The 23,174-nt window shown below is 42.0% G+C and overlaps 1 protein-coding gene across 1 annotated transcript in view; it reads right to left on the reverse strand.

Moving 5' to 3' along the window:
- Positions 1-23,174, reverse strand: part of FBN1 (fibrillin 1) — a 261,436-nt gene that overhangs the window by 8,018 nt on the left and 230,244 nt on the right. Inside the window, exons 54-63 of the mRNA XM_040414001.1 lie at positions 22,735-22,854; positions 18,758-18,880; positions 18,346-18,477; positions 17,947-18,069; positions 16,411-16,617; positions 11,199-11,324; positions 10,885-11,007; positions 9,800-9,916; positions 5,036-5,164; positions 2,702-2,821 (exon numbers count right to left, since the gene is read on the reverse strand). Coding sequence (XP_040269935.1) covers positions 2,702-2,821; positions 5,036-5,164; positions 9,800-9,916; positions 10,885-11,007; positions 11,199-11,324; positions 16,411-16,617; positions 17,947-18,069; positions 18,346-18,477; positions 18,758-18,880; positions 22,735-22,854 — 1,320 coding nt within the window. The remainder of the gene's footprint in view (positions 1-2,701; positions 2,822-5,035; positions 5,165-9,799; positions 9,917-10,884; positions 11,008-11,198; positions 11,325-16,410; positions 16,618-17,946; positions 18,070-18,345; positions 18,478-18,757; positions 18,881-22,734; positions 22,855-23,174) is intronic.

A 23,174-nucleotide genomic window follows, 5' to 3' on the forward strand; every position in this document is an offset into this window, starting at 1 on the left:
AATCAAAAGGACCATGGCACTTTTTACTTGTAACAGAATGAGCTGAAATACCAGACACTGCCCACAGACAAGAGTGGTGCTATTTCTGGAAAAAAAACTAGACCTTTTTCTTTTTTTCCAAATCCCAGACAGGCTTTTTAAAGGGCTCCAAATCTAGGATATGAGTGTCATATGGCTGTTATTAATACTACGTGAAGACAACAGAAAGAATAATCAATGAGTGGTAATTTGTCTGGAAATAGCCTTACTATGCCTACTAAAAACACAGTTACCAAGGAAGCCATGGTGACACACATGTCTTCACTTATCGATGGCATGACAGACACATCTGTTAGCATTACATGTTACAATGAAAGAAGAACAGTTCCTATTATTGGCACAGGGATTAGTTTAGTTTACAACTAAACAAAATAAATGTGACTTTTCTCAAGCCACATAATAATTGCAGTAATCTGGTAAGGGGGTGAAGGAGTTATATCATAGACTACTCTTGTTATAAGACTGCTGCCTCTGGGAAATCTATAGGCCTACAAGTGACAAATACAAACTGAAAGGGTTCATTGATTGAATACCCAAGAAGATATTACTGCATAGGTATATTGGATTTACAAGATGTATATTGTACTGGTAATTATCAGGGTGGATATTATTTGGAGGAGTCATACCTAAAGCTGGCCATACAAAGACTTGTAGAAATCTCCTTCAACTCCTCCAGAAACATACATCAGATGTATATATAAATTTGGTGCAAGCAATGGTGATAGAGACTCAAGCTAAACTAAATGATACATTTCTCCCATGGTATTTAAAGGGTTTGTGCCAAGTTTTTTAAGTTATCCCCTTTTCACAGGACAGGGGATAAGTACGGTAGCTGTTCGCCGGAGGTTCAACCACTGGGCCCCCCACTGATCACGAGAACGCGGTTCTGATGGAGTAGCAGGTCATGCATGAGCACTGATGCTCTGTTCATTTACTATGGGAGCATCAGAGACAGACGAGTACAGTGCTTGGTTATCTCCAGTGCTCCCATAGATAAGGAATGGAGCCGCATGGCGCATGCGCAACCAGTCTCTTCATCACAATGGGGGAATGGGGCTCCCATTCTCATGATCAGTGGGGGTCCCAGCATTTGGACTCTCAGTGATCAGCTAGTTGTCCCCTATCCTGTGGATTGGGGATAACTTAAAAACTTGACACAACCCCTTTAAATGCCATGGGAGAAATGTATCTTTTAGTTTAGCTTGGGTCTGTCTCGCCTTTGCTTGCACCAAATTTATCAGACATAGTTTGATAAGTTTGGTGCATCTTTAAATGTGTCTAACGATTTTTCTCCAGTTTTTATAGCACCCAAGATGTAGTTAACTTGCGACATTTGTGTGACTTTTTTATTAACATAGCTTATCACACCCATTTTTCAAAACTGGAGTGAGTGATATTAAATCACAAAAATCGCACATTTTTGTGCAAGTAATCTCAAAAAGTCCCAATAGCTTTTTTTACCCCCTTTTTGAAGCCAGAATTCTGGAGTGCAGGGCTTGATAAGGCCTTTAGCTGCCAAGCGCACATGTAACAGGTCAGCCAGTTTCATAGGTACTAAGCTGCTGACAGATGTGCTTTAAGGGCAAAGTGGGAAAGTAACATAAAGTGGTTAAATTAGCGGGGAAGGGGGGAACAAGTCACTGTACGGTATTAATCACCTGGGAACCACATGGTGCTATCTGGGCAGTGCATACACTATATCATTTTCATAGGCACTAAAGGGGTCCTTTATTAAGACTGGCGTTGTAGACGCCGGTCTTAACCCCTATAGCTGGCTGTGGATCTGCCGAGGTTATAAAGAGGCACTGGCCTATCCAGCGCCGGCCTGTCCCCTTCCCCGCCCACGTGAGTAGGGAAAAGTTGCAGATTGCGGCCACAATCTGCGCCAGAAATATGCCTAATATAGGTGTATTTCTGAATAGTAAATGACCCCCTAAGTGTACTATTTATATACTGACTGTGTGCCACTATTCACCTGGGCACTGTATATCAGGAAAGATTCATTAAATGGGTTGCCCCACTTCAAACACTTTTCCCCTCTCCACAAGATAGAGGATAAGAGTCTGATCAGCGGGAATCTGACCTCTTGTACATAGCTATCTCCAGCAGTTCAACATGGAGCAGCATTGCATTTTTGTGACTATCGCTCCATTCGAACAGGGGAACACAGTACCCCCATTCTTGTGATTGGCGGGGGCCCTAACAATGCCCACCAATCAGACACTTATTAGTGCTCATAAGTGCTTGTCGTTGGACAAGCCCTTTAATTTTAACAGGGTTTACTTAGTTTCAAATTCAGAAAAAGGGATATATCAAGGAAGCGATTTTCGACTTTCTGTTTCCTACTCCTGCTTAGAACATGTATTATAACTGAGGTAGTGGGGAAGAGATACAGTATATGCAGGTTCTGCACCTTTAGTGCATGTAGGATAATGTTCGATATTAATTATGCCTGGCCATATGCTAATGGTAACATAGACCCTGTTATTGTAAATACCAATATTATATTGTAACAGACCTGCCCATCTCTGGCATTGTAATATATAGAAATAACTGGATCAACTAGTATTTTCGCTCCACTATCAGAAACGGAAAGTTCAGTAAATGTTTTACAGCTGAGACTGATATCAATGACATCAAAATCCCAAGTAAGAATACTCACCCACACACTGATTCCACTGGTAATGTTGAAGATAGCCTTGTGGACAACTACACCTATATCCACCCACGATGTTCTGGCATCCATGCTGGCAGCGATGGCTTCCATCACATTCATCCACATCTGGTTAACAAAAAAATAATGTATTTTTTTATGTATTTTTAGGAACTATAAAGAATATGTAAAAATAAGATGAAATGTTAGTAGAACAGCTATTTATTGTATTTGTAGATAATGAACAAAAAAAAAAAGTGCAAATCAAATACTTATGATATTTTGGCAGCCATATCGTTTAAGGTGGTACCAACACTACAGCAAGTGCCAACCACCATCTTATTACACCAGCAAAATAAACGGTGCTGTTTCTCTTGGCTATTGTAACAATAAGATCCAACTCCTCTTCCAACTAGCTGTTAGGGACGTCGCTTCTGTGCTCCGCTCAGGATCTCATGCCCTAGGTAGCCTCTAGAATTGGCAATATTAAAATAATGCTGCGCTGTTTGTAAAGGCTCAAATGAAAGATACTTTGGAGCCCGGACAGAAGGGGGATTTGTGGTTATAACACAGGTCAAATCAGAAAGGAAAAAAGTGCACTATATATATAATAATTTAAGGGCTACTGTTATAACACAATGATTGGCATGGTGACATAAATTAGTATTTTCTTAGTGGGGATGTTAGTCACAATTGAATAACATTGGCTTTATGTCCAGCAATCTGCCATCTTTGTGATAATTTTTTATTTTTTTTTAGTTTGTTTTTACATTATACAGTACGTGGAAAAAAGTCCTGTTTCTACCTGGAAACCATCAGTGTGCAGTATCGTTTCTATTTACATGTTATTAATAGTGTGGTATCTCTGTTTAGGCTATGTACACTTGCTGTTGCTCCGTTCATTTGCACATGAATAAGTAGAACTACATGGTTAACGAGAAAGTGTCACCACGAAATGCAGTGTAATCTGCAGGCATCCTATTATAGAGCAGGAGGAGCCGAGTGGATTGTAATATAGTTTTGTGGGAAAAGATTCAGAAAAACTTGTAATTTAAATTTAAGTTCCTGAGTTCAGTTATACACATGGTCCATATTATCAGTGACTGACAGTTATCTCTGCATACACATTTACACAGAGAATGCTATCAATCACAGATGAGACGGCCCCCATGTAAAGCTATCAGTGACTGACAGCTATCCCTGTATACACACTTACACATAGAGAATGCTATCAATCACAGATAACACCTTCCCTGTGTACAACTATCAGTGACTGACAGCTAACTCTGTATATACAATTACACAGAGAATACTATCAATCACTGATAACATCTCCGCCATGTACATCTATCAGTGGCTGACAGCTATCTATGTATACACACTTACACAGAGTATACTATCAATCATTGATAACACCTCCCCTGTGTACAGCTATCAGTGACTGACAGCTATCTATGTGTACACACTTACACAGAAAATGCTATCAATCACTGATAACATCTGCTAGTAGTGATAGTACTCCCTAATGTATTCTCAATACATATACACTTGTAAATGTGGGATTAGAAAAGCTAGACTGCTTATTGATGGTTTCCAACCAGAAATAGAAGAATGTTAAGCTTCTTACAAAAAGACACATAGAAATAAACAGCAGAAAACTGCAATAAAAAAGCATAAACAAAGATTTTGTTACAAAAGTTTTTTTTTATAGTTTCTGAAGACTGCCAGTGACTAGAAATTGAACTTTATTTTTATGTACAAGTCTAAATATGTAGGCCTTTGGTGGCAATTTCTTTTTTACTGCATTGTACTTTTTTGAGTTGAAAATAATTTTTTTAATTGGTCTTTATTACAAATATGAAGCCCTTTTTTCTGTACAGGACTGGGATGCTCTAATAGAGGGATCTGAATTTTATCTGCGCGGTCAGCCGGCTAAACTGACGGCTCCTCATCTCTGTTCTCTGACATTATAAACACTCATTATAGGAAGGTCAGTTCTTATCTTACTGATAAGTGTTTATGACCTCTTAGTAAATTAGAGATAAGGGTCATTAGATGACCGGCACAACGTGAAAGTAAAAAGTAGGATTAACACAGATAGACAAACAGTTAACCCTTTGTGACATAACTAGTCAATATTTTTTTAATAAAGACCAATTGAAAAATAGATTTTTTGCCCAAAATGAGTAATATGCAATCGTAAACAAAATTTGCCTCCGAAGGTGTACATAGCCTTTAATATGATAACTTTATTTGTTCTAGACATGAATTTCTGTAGTATATAGCATTATATGTAAAGTAGATTAGGGGAAATATATTTGTGTCATGGAGAAATTACTATACCTTCACACGTATTTCCACTCTGATCAAGTGAAAATCCACGCTGGCAGTCACAAGCATAACTTCCTGGAGTATTCTGGCATATGCCCTTAGCTCCACATAAGCTCACATCTGAGGCACACTCATTGTTATCTAAAGTATATAAGAGGAAAAATGAGACGCTGGACAGACAAGTGGACCTCACAACCACACGGAATAAGAATGACGCCCCCTCTTCATGTGCTCATACAGGTGTATTCCTAGGGCAATGGTCAAATTGAAAATCCACTTTTAGATCTTTTTTTAAAGATTGATGCAATAATATGAACAGAAAGCTATCACATAAAACAGCTGAATAAAGGCACTGTCCCTATGTTCATGAGGGACACAATGACATCTACATTCCCAAAACCTCAATCCTTATAAAGTCTAAAACAGGATAAAAGACATGCAGACCAAGTCAAGTAGCATAGGTGCATAAAAGGAACACAATATCTAAAGAGGTCCAATAGATATAGATATCCAGGCCATCATGTCTTTAAGAGACTAACCAAACCTGTCACCACCCCAGACATGTCTGTTTTAGTAAGCAATTTTATTACCCATAAAATAAGAATTCTGGAGCATATTTTTATAACAGTGCGTTATGCCATTCCTCTGTTATTCCTTCAATAAACTTATGAATACCTTGGCAACTGGGTGTGACCATGTGCCTTGCCAAAGAGGTGTGTCCTTACACAGTCTGACACTGGCAGCACTGATTGGACAGTGTGAGAGGGTGCAGTGACACACCTCGTACCAGTTAGCACTGTTAGCAGGAATAACAGAGGAACAGAACCAAACTGAATTCTTAGAAAGGATGCTGCAGAATTGTTATATTATAGGGAATATAAGTATTTACTAAAGCAGATATGTCAGGAGAGAGACAGGTCCTCTTTATACCTACCTAACCACCCCCTTTTGGGTCCAATATAATTAAAGCTGGTTCCGCTGGCTGTTAATGAGGCTACCTAGTTACCTGTTCTGTATAGATGTAGCATTTGTTATCTTGTCAGCCATCATACTACGCCATTAGCACATCGCATCATGGCTCACTATGCCTGCCAATAGTAGGTGTAGTAGTATGCTGCTCTAGAGCCATGGTGCAAGTCTTTTACGGTCTGCAAATTGTGGATCTGCAAATTGCGGATCCGAAAAACACAGGTGCCGGCCATGTGCGTTCCGCATTTTGCGGGCTGCACATGGCCGGCCCTGTGATAGAAATGCCTATTCATGTCCGTGATTGCGGGCAAGAATAGGACATGCTCTATATTTTTTGAGGGGCCGCAGAACGGAACTATGGATGCGGATAGCACAACGGTGTGTGATCTGTATCTTTTGCGCCCCTCTTTTGAAATGAATGGGTCCGCACCCGTTCCGCAAAATTGCAGAACGGGTGTGGACCCTGAACTTCGGATGTCTGAATGAACCCTTAACAGCATGGGAAGTGGATTGTCCGGATAACAAATGCTACATCTGTACACTTGTAATAAGGAAATGATTATACTTTATAGTGAAGTTCCTTAGAGAATATCCTGCTCTTCTCTGTGGCTTTAAATGTCATGATTCCAGTTTTCCAAGCACAGGGAATGAGTGACATAACTTCTAAGAAAGCTACCATGGAGTGCTAAGTGTGCCCCTGGGGTATTCCACCAGGCTTCTTACTGTAATAATTAATGAACCAGAACTTGTTGACATGAAACCTCATGTAAGATCCAGCACATGAAATAGGAATCATAGGGTATACGGCGCTTCCTGTTCTTCACTGGATCCATAATACATTTTTCTCAACATATTAAACTAATATGGCCTCTTTCACACGACCGTATGGCTTTTTCAAAATTTTGCAGTCCGTTTTTCACGGATCCTTTGTTCCGTATTTTTTTTTTTTCCGTTGTGTTTCCGTTCCGTTTTTCCGTATGGCATATACAGTATACAGTAACTACATAGAAAAAATTGGGCTGGGCATAACATTTTCCACGGATGGTTCCGCAAAAAACGGAATGGATACGGAAGACATACGGAGTACATTCCGTATGTGTTCCTTTTTTTCTATTTTGCGGACCCATTGACTTGAATGGAGCCACGGAACGTGATTTCCGGGCAATAATAAGACATGTTCTATCTTTCAACGGAACGGAAATACGAAAACGGAATGCATACGGAGTACATTCCGTTTTTTTTGCAGAACCATTGAAATTAATGGTTCCGTATACGGAACGCAAAAACAGCCCACAAACGTAAAAAAAAAACGGTCGTGTGAAAGAGGCCTAAGTGCGAGTGCACTGACATAGAAAATGCTAATAAGTCAGAAAAACCTCCACATGCCGCCATCAGAAACTGTACCCAATACAAAAATACCTCCACAAATTTATCAAAAATAAGCTTTATTCGATACAAAAAAATACATAAGTATAAATATTGCAGCAGTCGATACTCCAAAAGTGCTGCTATATTTATGCTTATGTATTTTTTTAGTATTGAATAAATCCACATGTAGAAAGTCTTCAGTGAATCTGGCCGAAATCCACAACCTGACCAAACTGTGCAGATAGGCTACTTTCACACTAGCGTCGGGGCTCCGCTTGTGAGCTCCGTTTGAAGGGTCTCACAAGCGGCCCCGAACGCATCGGTCCAGCTACCAATGCATTCTGAGTGGACGCGGATCCGCTGAGAATGCATCAGTCTGGCGGCGTTCAGCCTCCGCTCCGCTCAGCAGGCGGACACCCGAACGCTACTTGCAGCGTTCGGGTGTCCGCCTGGCCGTGCGGAGGCAAACGGATCCGTCCAGACTTACAATGTAAATCAATGGGGACGGATCCGTTTGAAGTTGACACCATATGGCTCAATTTTCAAACAGATCCGTCCCCCATTGACTTTCAATGTAAAGTCTGGACGGATCCGTCTGAACAACTTTCAGACTTAGAATTTTTTCTAAACTATAATGCAGACGGATCCGTTCTGAACGGATCCGAACGTCTGCATTATAGGAGCGGATCCGTCTGTGCAGACACCAGACGGATCCTCTCTGAACGCAAGTGTGAAAGTAGCCTAAAGTGGTGAATTTTGGCACGTAGCAGCATATTTCATCCTCTGCATTGCAAGAATAGCTTCACACAGAGGATTTTGGGACTCAGCGCAGAATTAGTAGCAAAAACCAGGCTGAAACTGCGCTGAAACCACCTCCCATTGGAAGTTCGGGCCGAGGGTTTTTGCCGCACAGTTTTCAAGACCGCACCAAGAATGTACAGGTTCTTTCTTGATGCGATTACCATGCGGACACCTCACAGAGCGGCAGAGGAAGCTTACTCGTGCTTTAGCGCCATGACATGGAGTTAAACCTAGAGCGAGTCCGCATAAAAACCCATGGTAGAAAAAGCAGCGCAGCGGTTTCTGCCATGGGATACGCAAAGGAGTTTATTGCAGACAACATCCTCTGCGTGAACCTAACCAAAGAGTGAAATCCACGGCAGATGAAATACATGTGATATAAAGCCGTGGCGGATCAATGAGCTGATCTATCTCTGAAAACTGGCAGCAGAAACACCCCCAAAATGCACCAAATACCGCCAGCTATTTCAGTCCTTCCCCATTGACTTTAAAAGGGAACACAGCTAAAATACCTTTGAAGGATTTAACAGCTACGTAAAAAACATGACCATGTACACGTGGTCTCGTTTTTCCACTGAAATTAATGGGAAGCTGATGGTGGCGTTTTTACCGTGTATTACGATGTGTAAAACAGCCTTTTTATGTGATGGAATATGAATCATATTTAATCTGTGTGAACATAACCTAACAATGACAATCAGAACAGTAGAACTGTGATCCCAGATTACTGCTCATTGAAATGTACAGGTGAAACTCGAAAAATTTGAATATCGTGCAAAGTTCATTTATTTCAGTAATGCAACTTAAAAGGTGAAACTAACATATGAGATAGACTCATTACATGCAAAGCGAGATATTTCAAGCCTTTATTTGGTATAATTTGGATGATTATGGCTTACAGCTTATGAAACCCCAAAGTCACAATCTCAGGTACCCTTTGCTCAGGGGGTATGGATTAATTAACTGACACTTTGAGCCTAGAATATTGAACCTTTTCACAAAATTCTAATTTTAAGCTGCATTAATGCAATTCCTTTTAATTTGCATTACTGAAATAAATGGACTTTTGCACAATATTCTAATTTTTCGAGTTTTACCTGTAGAATCACAAATTAACAGACATTTAAAGTAGCACTCCCACAAAAATTTATGTATTCTCTGACCTGTTAGAAAGGTGCATTATGTAAACTGTACTGAAGGTAATTTTCTTACCAGTGACTGTATTCAAGTTAAAACCTCCCTTTTGATCCTCAGCTGTGTCATGTGACCCACATTCTGCCTCTCCACATAACAAAGCATCTTATGTTTGGACAGGAAATCAGTTTTTCTATGTGTTCCTATGGGAGCCTCAATGTCAGTCTCATAAGAATGTATAGAGAAGTAACTGACTTCCTGTCCTGTGTCAGCTGAGCATCAGAAGGGAGGTTTTAACTCAAAGAAAGTCTCTGGTAAGAAAATACCAGTCACAAATACAGTCACCGGTAAGAAGATTACCTTCACTACAGATTACATCATGTACTCTTCTAAGAACCAGCACCTAAATGATTACACTCAGTTAAATGTTATATGTTGTAGTTGGACTAGTATACACAGTAACATAGGAAATTAAAAGTAGACTTCATTCTCAAGTGCGCTTACCAATACAAGCAGTATGATGCTGGGTGAATCCCGGTGGACATTTGCATGTAAATCCTCCAATGGTGTTGACGCAAATAAACTGACAATTGTGCTGTTTGGTTGCACATTCATCAAGATCTGAATAGAAAATATAAAAATAATAAAGAAAATAAATTTGTATTAAGTAATAAATAAAAGTAACTAAAAATAAGTATTCAGGTGGGTATGGTTTAAATAAGATGTTCATGTCAGAATGTATACCTCATTGAAAAGGTAAAATGGTGAAACCTAGTTGTCAACTTATTCATACATGTTAGGAGGAATTACAGAGGGATATCACAACACAGAGTTATGAGAAAAGATGCTCCAGCATTGTTAGTTCATGGAGAATGCAAATATTAGCTGTCAGGCCCACTTTAATCCATTTATTCACCCCTCATGTGTATATGTATTGCATCGTGTACATGTTTAAAGACTGAATACTTCTGCAACCAATTTTCTATTTTCCAGTGCATCTAAAGGAAAAGTAAATAAAGAGCCTTGATAAACCCCTTAAGCCACCATGATGAACCTGTATGTCATGGACTGCACCTCATTAAGCCACCATTATGTACAGGTTCGTCATGGCAGCAACCTGTCACCATCTCTACATGTCTACATGGTGGCAGTGCTGAGACCCCGGCTATAACACACAGCCAGGGATCCTAACTAACCGGCCCAGGACCAATGAGGTCAGTTTGTGATTGTGGGGATCAGAACCTTGTATAATGTATAAAGAATCGTGTGTCGTCCCCCAAGCCACCACTACCCTGTCACAATTATACGGATGGCGTGTATGGGCATTGCTCCCCCCGTCCCGCCCGTTCCTCACCTTCCCTGTTACAATTATCATCAGGATGGCCAAGCGGGAGCAGAGTGTCGGCCGTTTAACCCCTTCCATGCTGCGGTCCGTAAGGACCAATGTATGGAAGGGGTTAAAAATTCCTTACTATTTTGTGTATTCAGCTCCAATGCAGACCTATGTGTCTCTATGGTTTATATCATTAAATAGACTAAGGAGTGGCAAACATGTAAAATGCCATTTATATACATAAACTGTACATTACCTTTACAGCTTCTCCTATCCTCTTGTAAAATGTAGCCACGAGGGCAGGAACACTGGAAACTGCCATCAGTATTTTTACAGATAAAGTTACAGGGTTTGGGAGACTGAGTACATTCATCAAGATCTAGAAGGAAAAGAACAGTTCTTATAATGATGGGCTCATACAATCCAGAACTGATAGCGGTAAAATAATGAAGAGGCACTACAGAGATAATAGCCATGGAATGGTCTCTTCCACACCATTAATCTAAGTACAACGACGGGACTGGCCCTCATCTGGAACTGGTACTAGTGGGGGCTTTACTGCCAACGTACCGATGCAAGAAGTACCAGTCACGTCTGGAATGTAGCCAGGATTGCATTCACACTTATATGAGCCTCTCTCGTTGATACATTGTCCATTCCGGCAGATACCATGTAGTACATGACACTCATCTATATCTAAAAAAGACAAGAAAAATGAGGTGAATAAAAATGTTATACTGTACAATAACTGTAATAAACCAGACAAGTATCCATTAGCCACAGGTTGAATTCTGCCATTTAAAGGAATTTCTTCTTCACAGATTTAATAACAGCTGCAACCACAGATTATGGACCATATGCAACTTAAAGAGGACCTGTCACCACGCAATGCAATATGATTGCATCAGGTTATAAAGATGTGGAAGCTGAGCAGATTGATACATAGTTTTATGGTAAAAGAGTAAAACCTGTAATTTATACATTTATATCTCTGCTTTTTCCACCTCCTGTGAACAGCTACTGGTACATGGAGGAGGTGTTATCAGTGATTGATAGCACTGTGTGTATAAGTGTTGTAGGAAGGTACAAGGTGCAGGGGGTCGTCATTGATGGTAGGTATGTGTTACCGAGGTTCCTGGCCATGGTGAAGTAAGAGCTGGTATTTTCATATGTCAGCGGCAGCTAATGCTGATTGACACTTTTGCTATTTAGTATGGCCGTAAATAGCTTAAACGGGACGGCTCTTATTGGGAGTAGTCAAAGTGCTGGTTCGGTGACTGCTCCCCATGTTCTAGGCCGGGTTTTGACAGCACCTGGCTATCTTTAAAAAGGCAGCTGGGCTCAGCAGCAGAGAACGCCCTGTGTGTTATAATCTGAGCCCTGTGCTGGGCTGAAAAGCTGAGACCCGTGTGTTGGGAGAGCAGGCCACCTAAAGCCGACAAGGAGACTTTTTTTGTTATGCATGAACTTTCTATTCGGTGTGAACAAACACCAACCCTGCAAAGAGTGTTTTTTGTTTGACCTTATGTGTGAATAAACACGGACATTTGAATTACGAACTTGCACTTTGCCTCTGTACTGCACCCGCTTATCCCAACTACCAGAGCGAATCCCCACAGTGTGCATAGAGAGATAGCGGTCAGTCACTGATAACACCTCCTCCCTGTACTGATAACTGTTCACAGGAGGTAGAAAAAGCTGAGATATAAATGTAGAAATTACAGGTTTTACTAAATCTTTTACCATAAAACTACATATCAATCTGCTAAGCTTCTCCTGCTCTGTAATATGCTGCTTTCAGATTCTATTATTCTTATGGTGACCAATCCTCTTTAACCTGGTCACTGTTAATTCAACTCTGCTATCCTTGTTGCAACTCTATGCACTTTATACCCATGTTGGCAGAAATACTGACTGGGTGAGTGGTTCATACACATTAACATTCCCTATCTGTATATGCTGCACACAATGAGAACTTTTGGGGTCATTTATCAAGTTGGTGTGAAGTAGAACTGGTACAGCAACTAGAGATGAGCGAATCGAAGCGGAATTTGATCCAAATTTCAGGAAAAATTGGATTTGCAGAAAATGACACCTGCCGTTTGCTCGGGCCCTTTGAGAAGACCACTTTATTTGTCAGCCGCCAAGACTACGGGATGTCCTAGAACAGATGCTGCTAAATATGGCTGGCCAGGGGACAGGAGACGTGGCGACTCATGATCCATGTGGGGGCTGAACTGGAGGAGGAGGACATTCGAGCACAAGCAATGTGTAGACAAATGGGTGGTTTTTCTACACAGGTGACAGGATAGGAGGAGCAGGTGCAGCCAGAGGAGCTACAGGGTGATGAGGAAGACGAGGCAGAAGACACAGACACACCGTGGCAGTATGCAGTAGAGATGGAGGCAGGGAGTCCCTCCGAGTCACTTGCGCAAATGGCCCGATGCATGCTCACTTGCTTGTGTAGTGACAGACGAATTGTCACCATTCGCCAAAGGGATGACTACTGGCTCTCCACCATGTTAAACCCTCTCTACCGGTCCAAAATGGGCACCTTTTTCACACCCGCTGAGAGGAAGGACAAACTGAACTACTATCGAGACATCCTATGTAGTCAGTTGGCCACTGCCTATGTGCGCCATCGCCCATCCTCATGCAGGTCTGACTGGGGGAGCCCTCTGCACTCACTTTCCACTGCCATGGCTGCTGGGGGGAGTGGGGGGGCAGGAGCAGTACCAGCTCCATCAGCAGCAACTTAAGTCTTGAGTCGCTGATGAGCAGTTTTCTTCACCCGCCTACTGAAGAAACTACTCACCAGCAGCAGCTAGACATAGAGCAGAACCTGAACCAGCAGGTTGTGGAATACTTGGAGTGCACCCTGCCACTCCACATCGAAGATACCCTGGACTACTGGGCAGCTAAACTCGATTTATGCCCGCAATTGGCCGAGTTTGCCCTGGACAAGCTTTGCTGCCTGGCCAGCAGTGTGGCATCAGAGCGGGTGTTTAGTGCGGTGGGGGCCATAGTTACCCCATGGAGAACCCGCCATTCCACCCAAAATGTAGAGAAACTGACCTTTGTTAAAATGAATCAGGCGTGGATCAGCTAGGATTTTCAAACACCAATGCCTGATGCATCAGACTAGATCATCCATGGTGCCACACCAACACTTTAACAAAAGAGACCTGTTTCTTCTGGCTACCTGCTTTAGCTACTATTCTGATGCTGCCACACCTGCTGCCAGGTTATCCTACTGTCAGCCACCATCTTTAGCTGGTACTGGTATTGCCCCCCACCTACCCACTCTGTCACTGGGCCACTCTGTGGTCTCCTCATGCAGCTTCCACTTCACCACTCTGTGGTTTCCTCTTGCTGCTGCCACCTCAACACTATGTCTCTGGGCCACTCTGTGGTCTCCTCATGCTGCTGCCCTATCACCACTCTGTGGTCTCCTCATGCTGCTGCCACATCACCACTATGTCACTGGGCCACTCTGTGGTCTCCTCATGCTGCTGCCACATCACCGCTCTGTGGTCTCCTCATGCTGCTGCCACATCTCTACTATGTCACTGTGCCACTCTGTGATCTCCTCATGCTGCTGCCACTTCACTCTGTGGTCTCCTCATGCTGCTGCCACTTCACCACTCTGTGGTCTCCTCATGCTGCTGCCACCTCAACACTATGTCTCTGGGCCACTCTGTGGTCTCCTCATGCTGCTGCCACATCACCACTCTGTGGTCTCCTCATGCTGCTGCCACATCACCACTATGTCACTGGGCCACTCTGTGGTCTCCTCATGCTGCTGCCACTTCACCACTCTGTGGTCTCCTCATGCTGCTTCCACCTCAACACTATGTCTCTGAGCCACTCTGTGGTCTCTTCATGCAGCTGCCACTTCACCACTCTGTGGTTTCCTCCTGCTGCTGCCCCCTCAACACTATATCTCTGGGCCACTCTGTGGTCTCCTCATGCTGCTGCCCCATCATCACTCTGTGGTCTCCTCATGCTGCTGCCACATCACCACTATGTCACTGGGCCACTGTGTAGTCTCCTCATGCAGCTGCCACTTCACCACTCTGTGGTCTCCTCATGCTGCTGCCACCTCAACACTATGTCTCTGGGCCACTCTGTGGTCTCCTCATGCAGCTGCCACTTCACCACTCTGGCATTGGGCCACTCTGTGGACTTTTCATGCTGTTCCAACCCTCCCCACTTCATGACTGGGCCACTATTTTGCCTTTTGGCCTGGTTGACATCATCATTTATTAAACCCTTCTTCTGATCTGTCAGAAGGAAGGGGAAATTAGACGCACAATGGATCCTGTCTATGTAGCAGCTGTAAGGCCTGTATGGTCTCATCAGAATTGGCTTATGATTTGAAGACAGAAGACATGCAAATATTCCATTCACGTGTTATCTCTGTTTTGGATCCACTCCTGTTTTTTGGGGCTTTAGCAATACTGATGGATTACTGACCAAATGCTGACCGAGTGAAGGCGGATGCTCAACATACAGGGTCCGATTTTGGGGGTTATTGTTCTGACAGATCAGAGGATGGGCAAAATAATCAGTGACGTCACCCTGCTGACACCCTCTCCACTTTGTCAGGGGAGCTCTACTTGTATAAGCGTTTAATAGACCAGGTTCGGTAGACATCTATGTCGAATCAGCTGATGACGGTGTAAAAGAAGTGCGCTTCTTCTTGACGCTAACATCGACCTGTAAGGCTGAGTTCACACTTGAGTTATTTGGTCAGTTTTGACACCGTAACTGCCCAAATAAGTGAAGTGTGCAGTGATTCTAAGAGCGACATCTGTAATGTGCGTATCATACTGACTCACAATATTGTTTCACTACCACAGCAGACTCCCTATGCATGTTACTGCAAGGCACAGTGTTCTACACCATTTTACAGGCTCTCTGCAGCCAGGAAATAGCTGTTTTTTTACGCGATTCGCCACGAATAAAATCGGATCTAATCTTTTCGGAAAATTCGGCAAACCGACTGAATCAAATTTTTGAGAAATTCGCTCATCTCTAATAGCAACCAATCAGATTTCACCTTTCATTTTGGACAGCTCCTTTGGAAAATGAAAAGAGGAATCTGATTGGTTGCTATGGCACAAATGACCCCCTTTGTGCCACTTGCCTTATTCTCCTTTGATTGTAAGCTCTTGCAGACAGGGTCCTCTTATCATTATTTGACATTTTGTATGCCGATTCCTTTCACTTAGGGCTTATGCACACAAACGTATTTTCTTTCTGTGTCCGTTCCTTCTGCGGACTGTATGTGGAACCACTCATTTCAACGGTTCCGCAAAAAAAAAAAATGGAGGTTACTCCATGTGCATTCTGTTTCTGTATGTCCGTTCCGCGAAAAAATAGAACATGTCCTATTATTACGTACAAGGATAGGACTGTTCTATTAAGGGCCAGCGGTTACGTTCCGCAAAATACGGAATGCACGCGGACGTCATCCGTATTTTTTGTGGACCGCAGAATACATACAGTCGTGTGCATGAGCCGTTATTGTGAAGTGCTGTGGAATATGCAGAAGTGTGACTTGAAGCTCCTGACCCCAAGTGCAAGATCTGTAAGGGTACGGAAACACGGTCAGGTGTCTGCATGCAGTTTTGGAAACCAAGATTGAATAAAAAAAAAAAAAGAGAAGTTATATCTGTGCTTTATGCTTTCTCTCCTTTTAAGATCCACTATTTAAAATCTATCAATTAAATGGAATTGTCCTTTACAATATAATAATATAATGATACAAGGTACATACCTTCTCCTCCTGTTGTGAACCCTCGGCCATAAGGACAAAGCTTTTTAAACTGTACTGTACCGGGGAAGGGGCAGATCTCACATGTAATACCCCATCCTCTGCCTGAGTTACAACAACATTCGGACTTGGTGACGGAGTTCTGGGTGGAAGAACCAAGTTGACACATGGTATGTAGAACTTCAGTGAAGCAATATCCAAGCCTGTTATCTAATGCAAAACAAAATATGGGAAATAGTAGTGGAGGAAAATCAGGGAGCGCTACACACATGCAGTACCATCAATTTTCTTTTTTATAACCTTCCATGAATGGCGTTAAATATTTTCGGAGTTATCTGCTTTTAAAACTAACTTTTTAGAAGATACCCCCAAAGGTAAGTTTCACAGTGGATGTATCCCACAACAATCGGCTGTAATCCACACAGCAGAGAAAATGAAGCTTTACACAGTTCCCACTGAGATCCATAGGATGCTTGTGAAATACACATAGTGAGTCCTCCAGGACGAGACATGCTATTTGTAACTGCTCTCTACTCTGGATACTAAATGATGGTCCTAAGTGGTGGACCCCCGTCTATAAACCCTTATAATTTCCTTGTAAACCACTTTGGAAGCAGTGCGCTCAGCTATTTTCGTCAGTCCCAGTAAAATGAATGTACAGCGCCCAGCGCAAGCGCGGCAGCTGCTTCAATTCACTTCAATGACACTGACGGAAATAGCAGAGCCAGCGCTCTGCTATTTTTGGCAGTCCCATAGAAATGAATGGAGGGCGGTCACACATGTGCGGTGCACCCTCCTTCACTTTGTGGGCTCTGTTCTAAAGACAGATGCAGGTCCCAGAGTTGGGACCCGCACCTACCAGTCATTGGGGGCATATCCTAGTGATATGCCCCCAGTGTCTGAGATGATACAACCCCTTTAAGGATAGGCCATCACTAGCTGACTGGCGGGGGTCCGAGACCCTACACCTTTGCTGATGAGCTGTTTAGCAATAGCTCCAGTGTCAGAAGCAGACAGCTTCATCTACTTTTTAGTGGACTGAGCAAATCACTGCAGCACTACTCCTACAGAAGTCAGAAAGGTGGATAAGCCCTTTAAGGCCAGTCTTAGACAAGCCAGTTTACTGTGGGAAACACACTTTGAGGGGAAGTGTGATTTCCCGTCCTGAACTCTGCTCCTCTGACAGGACCTCACGGCATTTCAATGATTTACAATGCTGTGTGTCCCTGCCAGACCTCAAATCTACTGAATTACATTGGCATTATGTCAGTACAATTCAGTGGATCCGAGATCTGGCAGGAACACACAGCATTATAAATCATTAGAATGCCGTGAGGTCCTCTCAGAGGAACAGAGTTCAGGACGGGAAATCACGCTCCCCCACACAGCATGTTTGCCGCACTGAACTCACTAGTTTGAGACTGGTCTAAGTATACTGTAGGTTTTAAGTATGCTTGATATTTACTGGACTACAATTGTGCATGAAACTTAAAAATATAAATGCATTTCCCTGCTCATCACAAGGGTTTTTATACTCACCAATGCATTCTGTCTCAGTAATACTGGCATTGAATCCATCCACACACTCACACTTGTAGCTGCCCACGGTGTTCAGACATTTTCCATTTTCACATAATCCAGGTTTACTGCACTCGTTCAAATCTTATGAAACAAGAACATTTTTATTATTCTGGGCCAAGACATCAGAAAGCTAATCTCTACACAGAAAAAATCACACTAAACTATAAACAGGTCTGCGGTTCAATCAGCTCTACAGCTCTTAATAATTATTATTATGTACATGGACTACTCTGCAGACCTACTCAGACATAATTCTTTTATGCCAAAACCTGGTCTCTATCTTACAGAAACGTTTTATAACATTGGCTTACTGACTCTGAACAGGTACTTGGCCCATCTAGTGTCAACCTCCCTTACCCATGCATCCTTCACCATTGGGTCTGCGCTGATATCCTGGTCCACATATACACATAAATGTCCCTATCAGATTCTTGCAGGTCATCTGTTTTTCTTCACAATCATGAAGACCTTCTTCACACTCATCTTGATCTAGAAAAGAGAAAGGAATATTAGCAAAACTGCCTCTTCTCCTGTAATGGCAGATTTCTGTTCTAAGCGCACAGACAACATTGTGGGCCTCATTATTTTGGATTTAGCATACATTTTCATGGACGGGCGATTGGCTTTACACAATTTTTTGGGGACTGTGAGTACAAAATAGAGTAAAGTAGGGACTGTGAATACAAAGTAGAGTAAAACTATGCATACATAAGGAGTATATCTCGCTTTGTCACCTGCTAAAACTCTGTTCATCCTAGGAGACACTTACCCCTGCACATCCTTTTGTCTTCTCTGAGCACGTAGCCGGCCGGACACTTGCATTCATATGAACCGTAGGTGTTCACACAGCGGAAAGCACATAGCAGGGGATTCTGAGCACATTCATTAACATCTGTTAACAGAACAGTGTGTTAGCACGGAAAAGGAAAAAAAAAACTATAGAATCTGTAATTTTCCAGATGTACCTCTAGAATGCAATTTTATTCCGTGCAGTGTAAAAAATGAAACTCTGGAAGTCGTCAACAAGCTGCTGACAGATCTTATTACTCTCATGGTGTCTCCGTTTAGTGCTTTGAGTGCCTAATCAACCCGTGTTTAATTCTGAATATGCTGGCAGTTTCATTGGCACTTCGATACATTAATACTCGCACAGCCAGGCACATTACCACATTAGTACACCAAGTATTTTACAGTAAGTATTCATAGAATAAATATAGATTACGGTAATAGAAATTCAGTGGGAGATTTATCAAAACTCATGCAAATAAAAATTTACTCCCCCCGAGCAACCGGATTGATCCTTTAACCACTTCACATCCGCCCATAGGATATAAACGTCCTATTGGCGGTCGTTTATCTCTGAATGGACGTTCTGGAACGTCCATTCAGAGATGGCAGCTGCACGCTAATCGTGCAGCTGCTGAGCGGGGGGCCCTCTGTCAGTGACAACAGGGCAACCCAGAGAGAAGGCAGGGACAGTTCCCAGGTGTCCCTGCCTTCTAGATCGCTATGCGCTTCCTGTCCTGGCCCGGTGGTCATGTGACCGCTGGGGCCGGGAGAGTGCAGGAGCTGTCGGGCCTTCCACAGACCTCGATAGGCCCTGCACTGAGGCTGTACAGCACTGTATGCTGCTGTACAGCCTCTCTGGGGGGGGGGGGGGGGTGTATTTCCCCTGTAACTGGAGCTACTATGTCATCCCCAGTTACAGGAAAAATCAATAGTGAAAAAAAAAAAAAGTTAAATTAAATGTCCCCGAGGTCTTGTATGACCTTATGGGGGTGGCAAAGTGTAAAAAAATAAATAAAAAATAAAGTGTTTAAAAAATAAAAAAAAAGGTTTCACATGTAAAAAAAAAAATTCCCCAATTAAGTTATAAAAAAAAAAATTTAAATAAAAAATTTTTTTGGTCACCTTGCCCCATAAAGTGTAATCATGAATGATCAAAAAAATCATATGTACCCAAAAATGGTACCAATAAAAACATCAACTCTGCAAAAAACGAGCCACTGCACAAGACGATCGTCAGAAAAATAAACTAAATTTATTTTCAAAAAATGCTTTATTATGTAAAACGGAAACAAACAAACAAAGAAAGTAGACATATTTGATATCATTGCGTCCATAACAACCTGCTCTATAAAAATAGCACTTGATCTACCCTGTCAGATGAATGTTGTAAAAAAAAAAAACTGTGCCAAAACATCCATTTTTTGGTTACCTTGCCTCACAAAAAACTTAATATAAAGCAATTAAAAATCATATGTACCACAAAATAGTACCAATAAAACTGGCACCTTATCCCCTAGTTTCCAAAATGGGGTTACTTTTTGGGAGTTTCGACTGTAAGGGTGCATCAAGGGGGCTTCAAATGGGACATGGCATCTAAAACCCAGTTCAGGTAAATCTGCCTTCCAAAAACCATATGGCGCTCCTTTTCTTCTGCGCCCTGCCGTATGCCCTTACATCAGTTCACAACCACATGTGGGGTGTTTCGGTAAACCAGAGAATCAGGGTAATAAATATTGAGTTTTGTTTGGCTGTTAACCCTCGATGTGTTAAAGAAAAAATGGATTAAAATGGAAAATCTGCCAAAAAAGTGAAATTTTGAAATTTCATCTCCATTTTCCTTTAATTCTTGTGGAACACCTAAAGGGTTAACAAAGTTTGTAAAAGCAGTTTTGAGTAACTTGAGGGGTGTAGTTTCTACAATGGGGTCATTTATGGGGGGTATCCACTATGTAAGCTCCACAAAGTGACTTCAAACCTGAACTGGTCCTTAAAAAGTAGGTTTTGGAAATTTTCTTAAAAATTGTAAGAATTGCTTCTAAAATTCTAAGCCTTCTAACGTCCTAAAAAAATAAAATGACATTTACAAAATTATGCCAACATAAAGTAGACATATGGGGAATGTTAAGTAATAAATATTTTATGAGGTATCACTTTCTGTCTTAAAAGCAAAGAAATAGAAATTTTGAAAATTGCGAATTTTTCGAAATGTTTAGTACATTTTGGATTATTTTATAAATAAAGGTGAAATATATTGACTCAAATTTACCACTGTCATGAAGTACAATCTGTCACGAGAAAACAATCTCAGAATGGCTTGGATAAGTAAAAGCGTTCCAAAGTTATTACCACATAAAGTGACATGTCAGATTTGCAAAATTGGGCTATGTCAGGAAGGGGGTAAATGGCCCAGATGTGAAGTGGTTAATTTTACAAAGGAGCTCTGAAACATAAAAGGTGGTATCTGATAGGCTGCTAAGCCAGTTTTCCTTTTCACCAAATTTGATAAATCTCCCCTGTAGATGTCACACTTGCTGACCATATATATTCAGTGTTAAAGAGTGAAAGCTCCAGAGTCTCGGTAACAGATTCCATTATTAATAATAGAATAAAACAGCACAGCTGTGATGACACCGTAACGGACACCTGACGGTCCCGCTAAAAGTTAGTGGGATCCGGTGGGCAGCATTGGTGTCAATCATGTAACTGGTCCAGCACTCCATCAGTTTCATTCTTCCACTTTTATGGTGCAGTGGAAGAAGGGAACCGCTGAATCCAGAAGTGAACAGAGACTATGGAGGGAAATTATCAGGCACTGCACTCCAGAAATCTGAGTGGGAAAGTAGTGAGTGTAACTAGCTGATTTAAAGGAGTATTCTGGTTTTGTGAAGTTGTCCCCATCCACAAAATAGGGGATAATTATTAGATCAGAGTGGGCCCTATCATTGGGACCTCCACCAATCACTTGAACGGGGACCCCATATTCAGTGGCCAGTTGGGTATGCGCACAGATGTTTCATTCATTTCTATAGGAGTTCCAGAGATAGCCGGAATACCCCTTTTAGCCAGATCTATCAGCTGTGACTTTTAGAAAAGTCTCAAAAATCTTACTACAGTCAAGGGATGAGTAGAAAGTGGAGTAACAGGGTTTGTTAACAATATTTTTTATTTGCTGAAACTGCCTGGAGCCTAATGAAACAGTAAAACTACTTATACTCACCGCCCGAGGCCTTTCCAATCCAGTGCCACCACTCAGTCCTATCCCCAGACTGCAGCTAGTGACATATCGCTGTGGCTTCTGCAGTAACATCCCATATACCGCTGGGCTAAATCGTCATGTGCCACACACCATGGAGCCCTGTGATTGGCGGCAGCAGTATATAGAATGTCACCACTGCAGTCAAACAATGCATCACTGGCTGCAGCTCCAGGAAGGTGACTAGATTGGAGCAGGAAGGGACGTTTTTTATTACTATACATGGCTCCTGCCAATTTAATAATAAAAAAAAAAAACTCAAGTAACCCCTTTAAAAATGCTCCAAATGTATTAAGCATTGTGCAAAGTTTGATAAATTTGGAGCACATTACAGAAACGCAGATGCCTACAAAACTGACTCGGGCATGTCCTTTCAGGCAGCTGGCTATGAAAGTGCTGGGAGCTGTCTAACCACTCAGATGCTGTGGTTTCTATTGACTGCGGCTTCTGAAGGGTTAAACGGGCAGGCTCTGCTTTATCTCCTATCCTGGTCATTGTCAGCAGGTGCTCCGTACATGACCTGCCCACCCATGACAGATATATTCATCATGGGTCATTAAAGCGTTAAAAATGTCCCTCATGATAAATCATCCCCTATGTCTATAGTAAGCTACCCATATATTTCTGCTTTGTTCCTCCTATCAGTGGACTATCTGTATTATATTAAAATAGTCTGATAACGTCATATAGAATTTGGAAGTTACCTTCACATGCCATCATTGGACCAGGCTCAAAACCGTCTTCACATGTGCACTCAAACCCACCAATCACATTCTTGCAGGTTCCATTTCCACAAGGGTTTCCAACAGAGCACTCGTCAATATCTAGAAAACAGTAAAAAAATATTAATCTTTGCCTATCAACCACTAAGCAATAATCATGCGATGTGCACCTAATTAAGATTTTTTTGATAAAAAAAATCATGTTTAGAAAAAAAAACGTAGGCAAGACTTCAAAGCTGTGCTTTCTATTAAAGAATGAATTAATATCAAAGATCATTGCCAAATTCTGCCCACAGTAATCTCAGCTTCTTCCACATGGAGAATCTTGTCTAGCATTCTTTTCAGGTGACGCTCTGTTTTCTGGCCTGGTTCTCGTCAGGCAATCAAAACAGGTGGATACTTTGTAATCTAAGTCTGACATC

The sequence above is a fragment of the Bufo bufo genome, chromosome 1 (genome assembly GCF_905171765.1).
Source record: "Bufo bufo chromosome 1, aBufBuf1.1, whole genome shotgun sequence".
Lineage (NCBI taxonomy): Eukaryota > Metazoa > Chordata > Amphibia > Anura > Bufonidae > Bufo > Bufo bufo.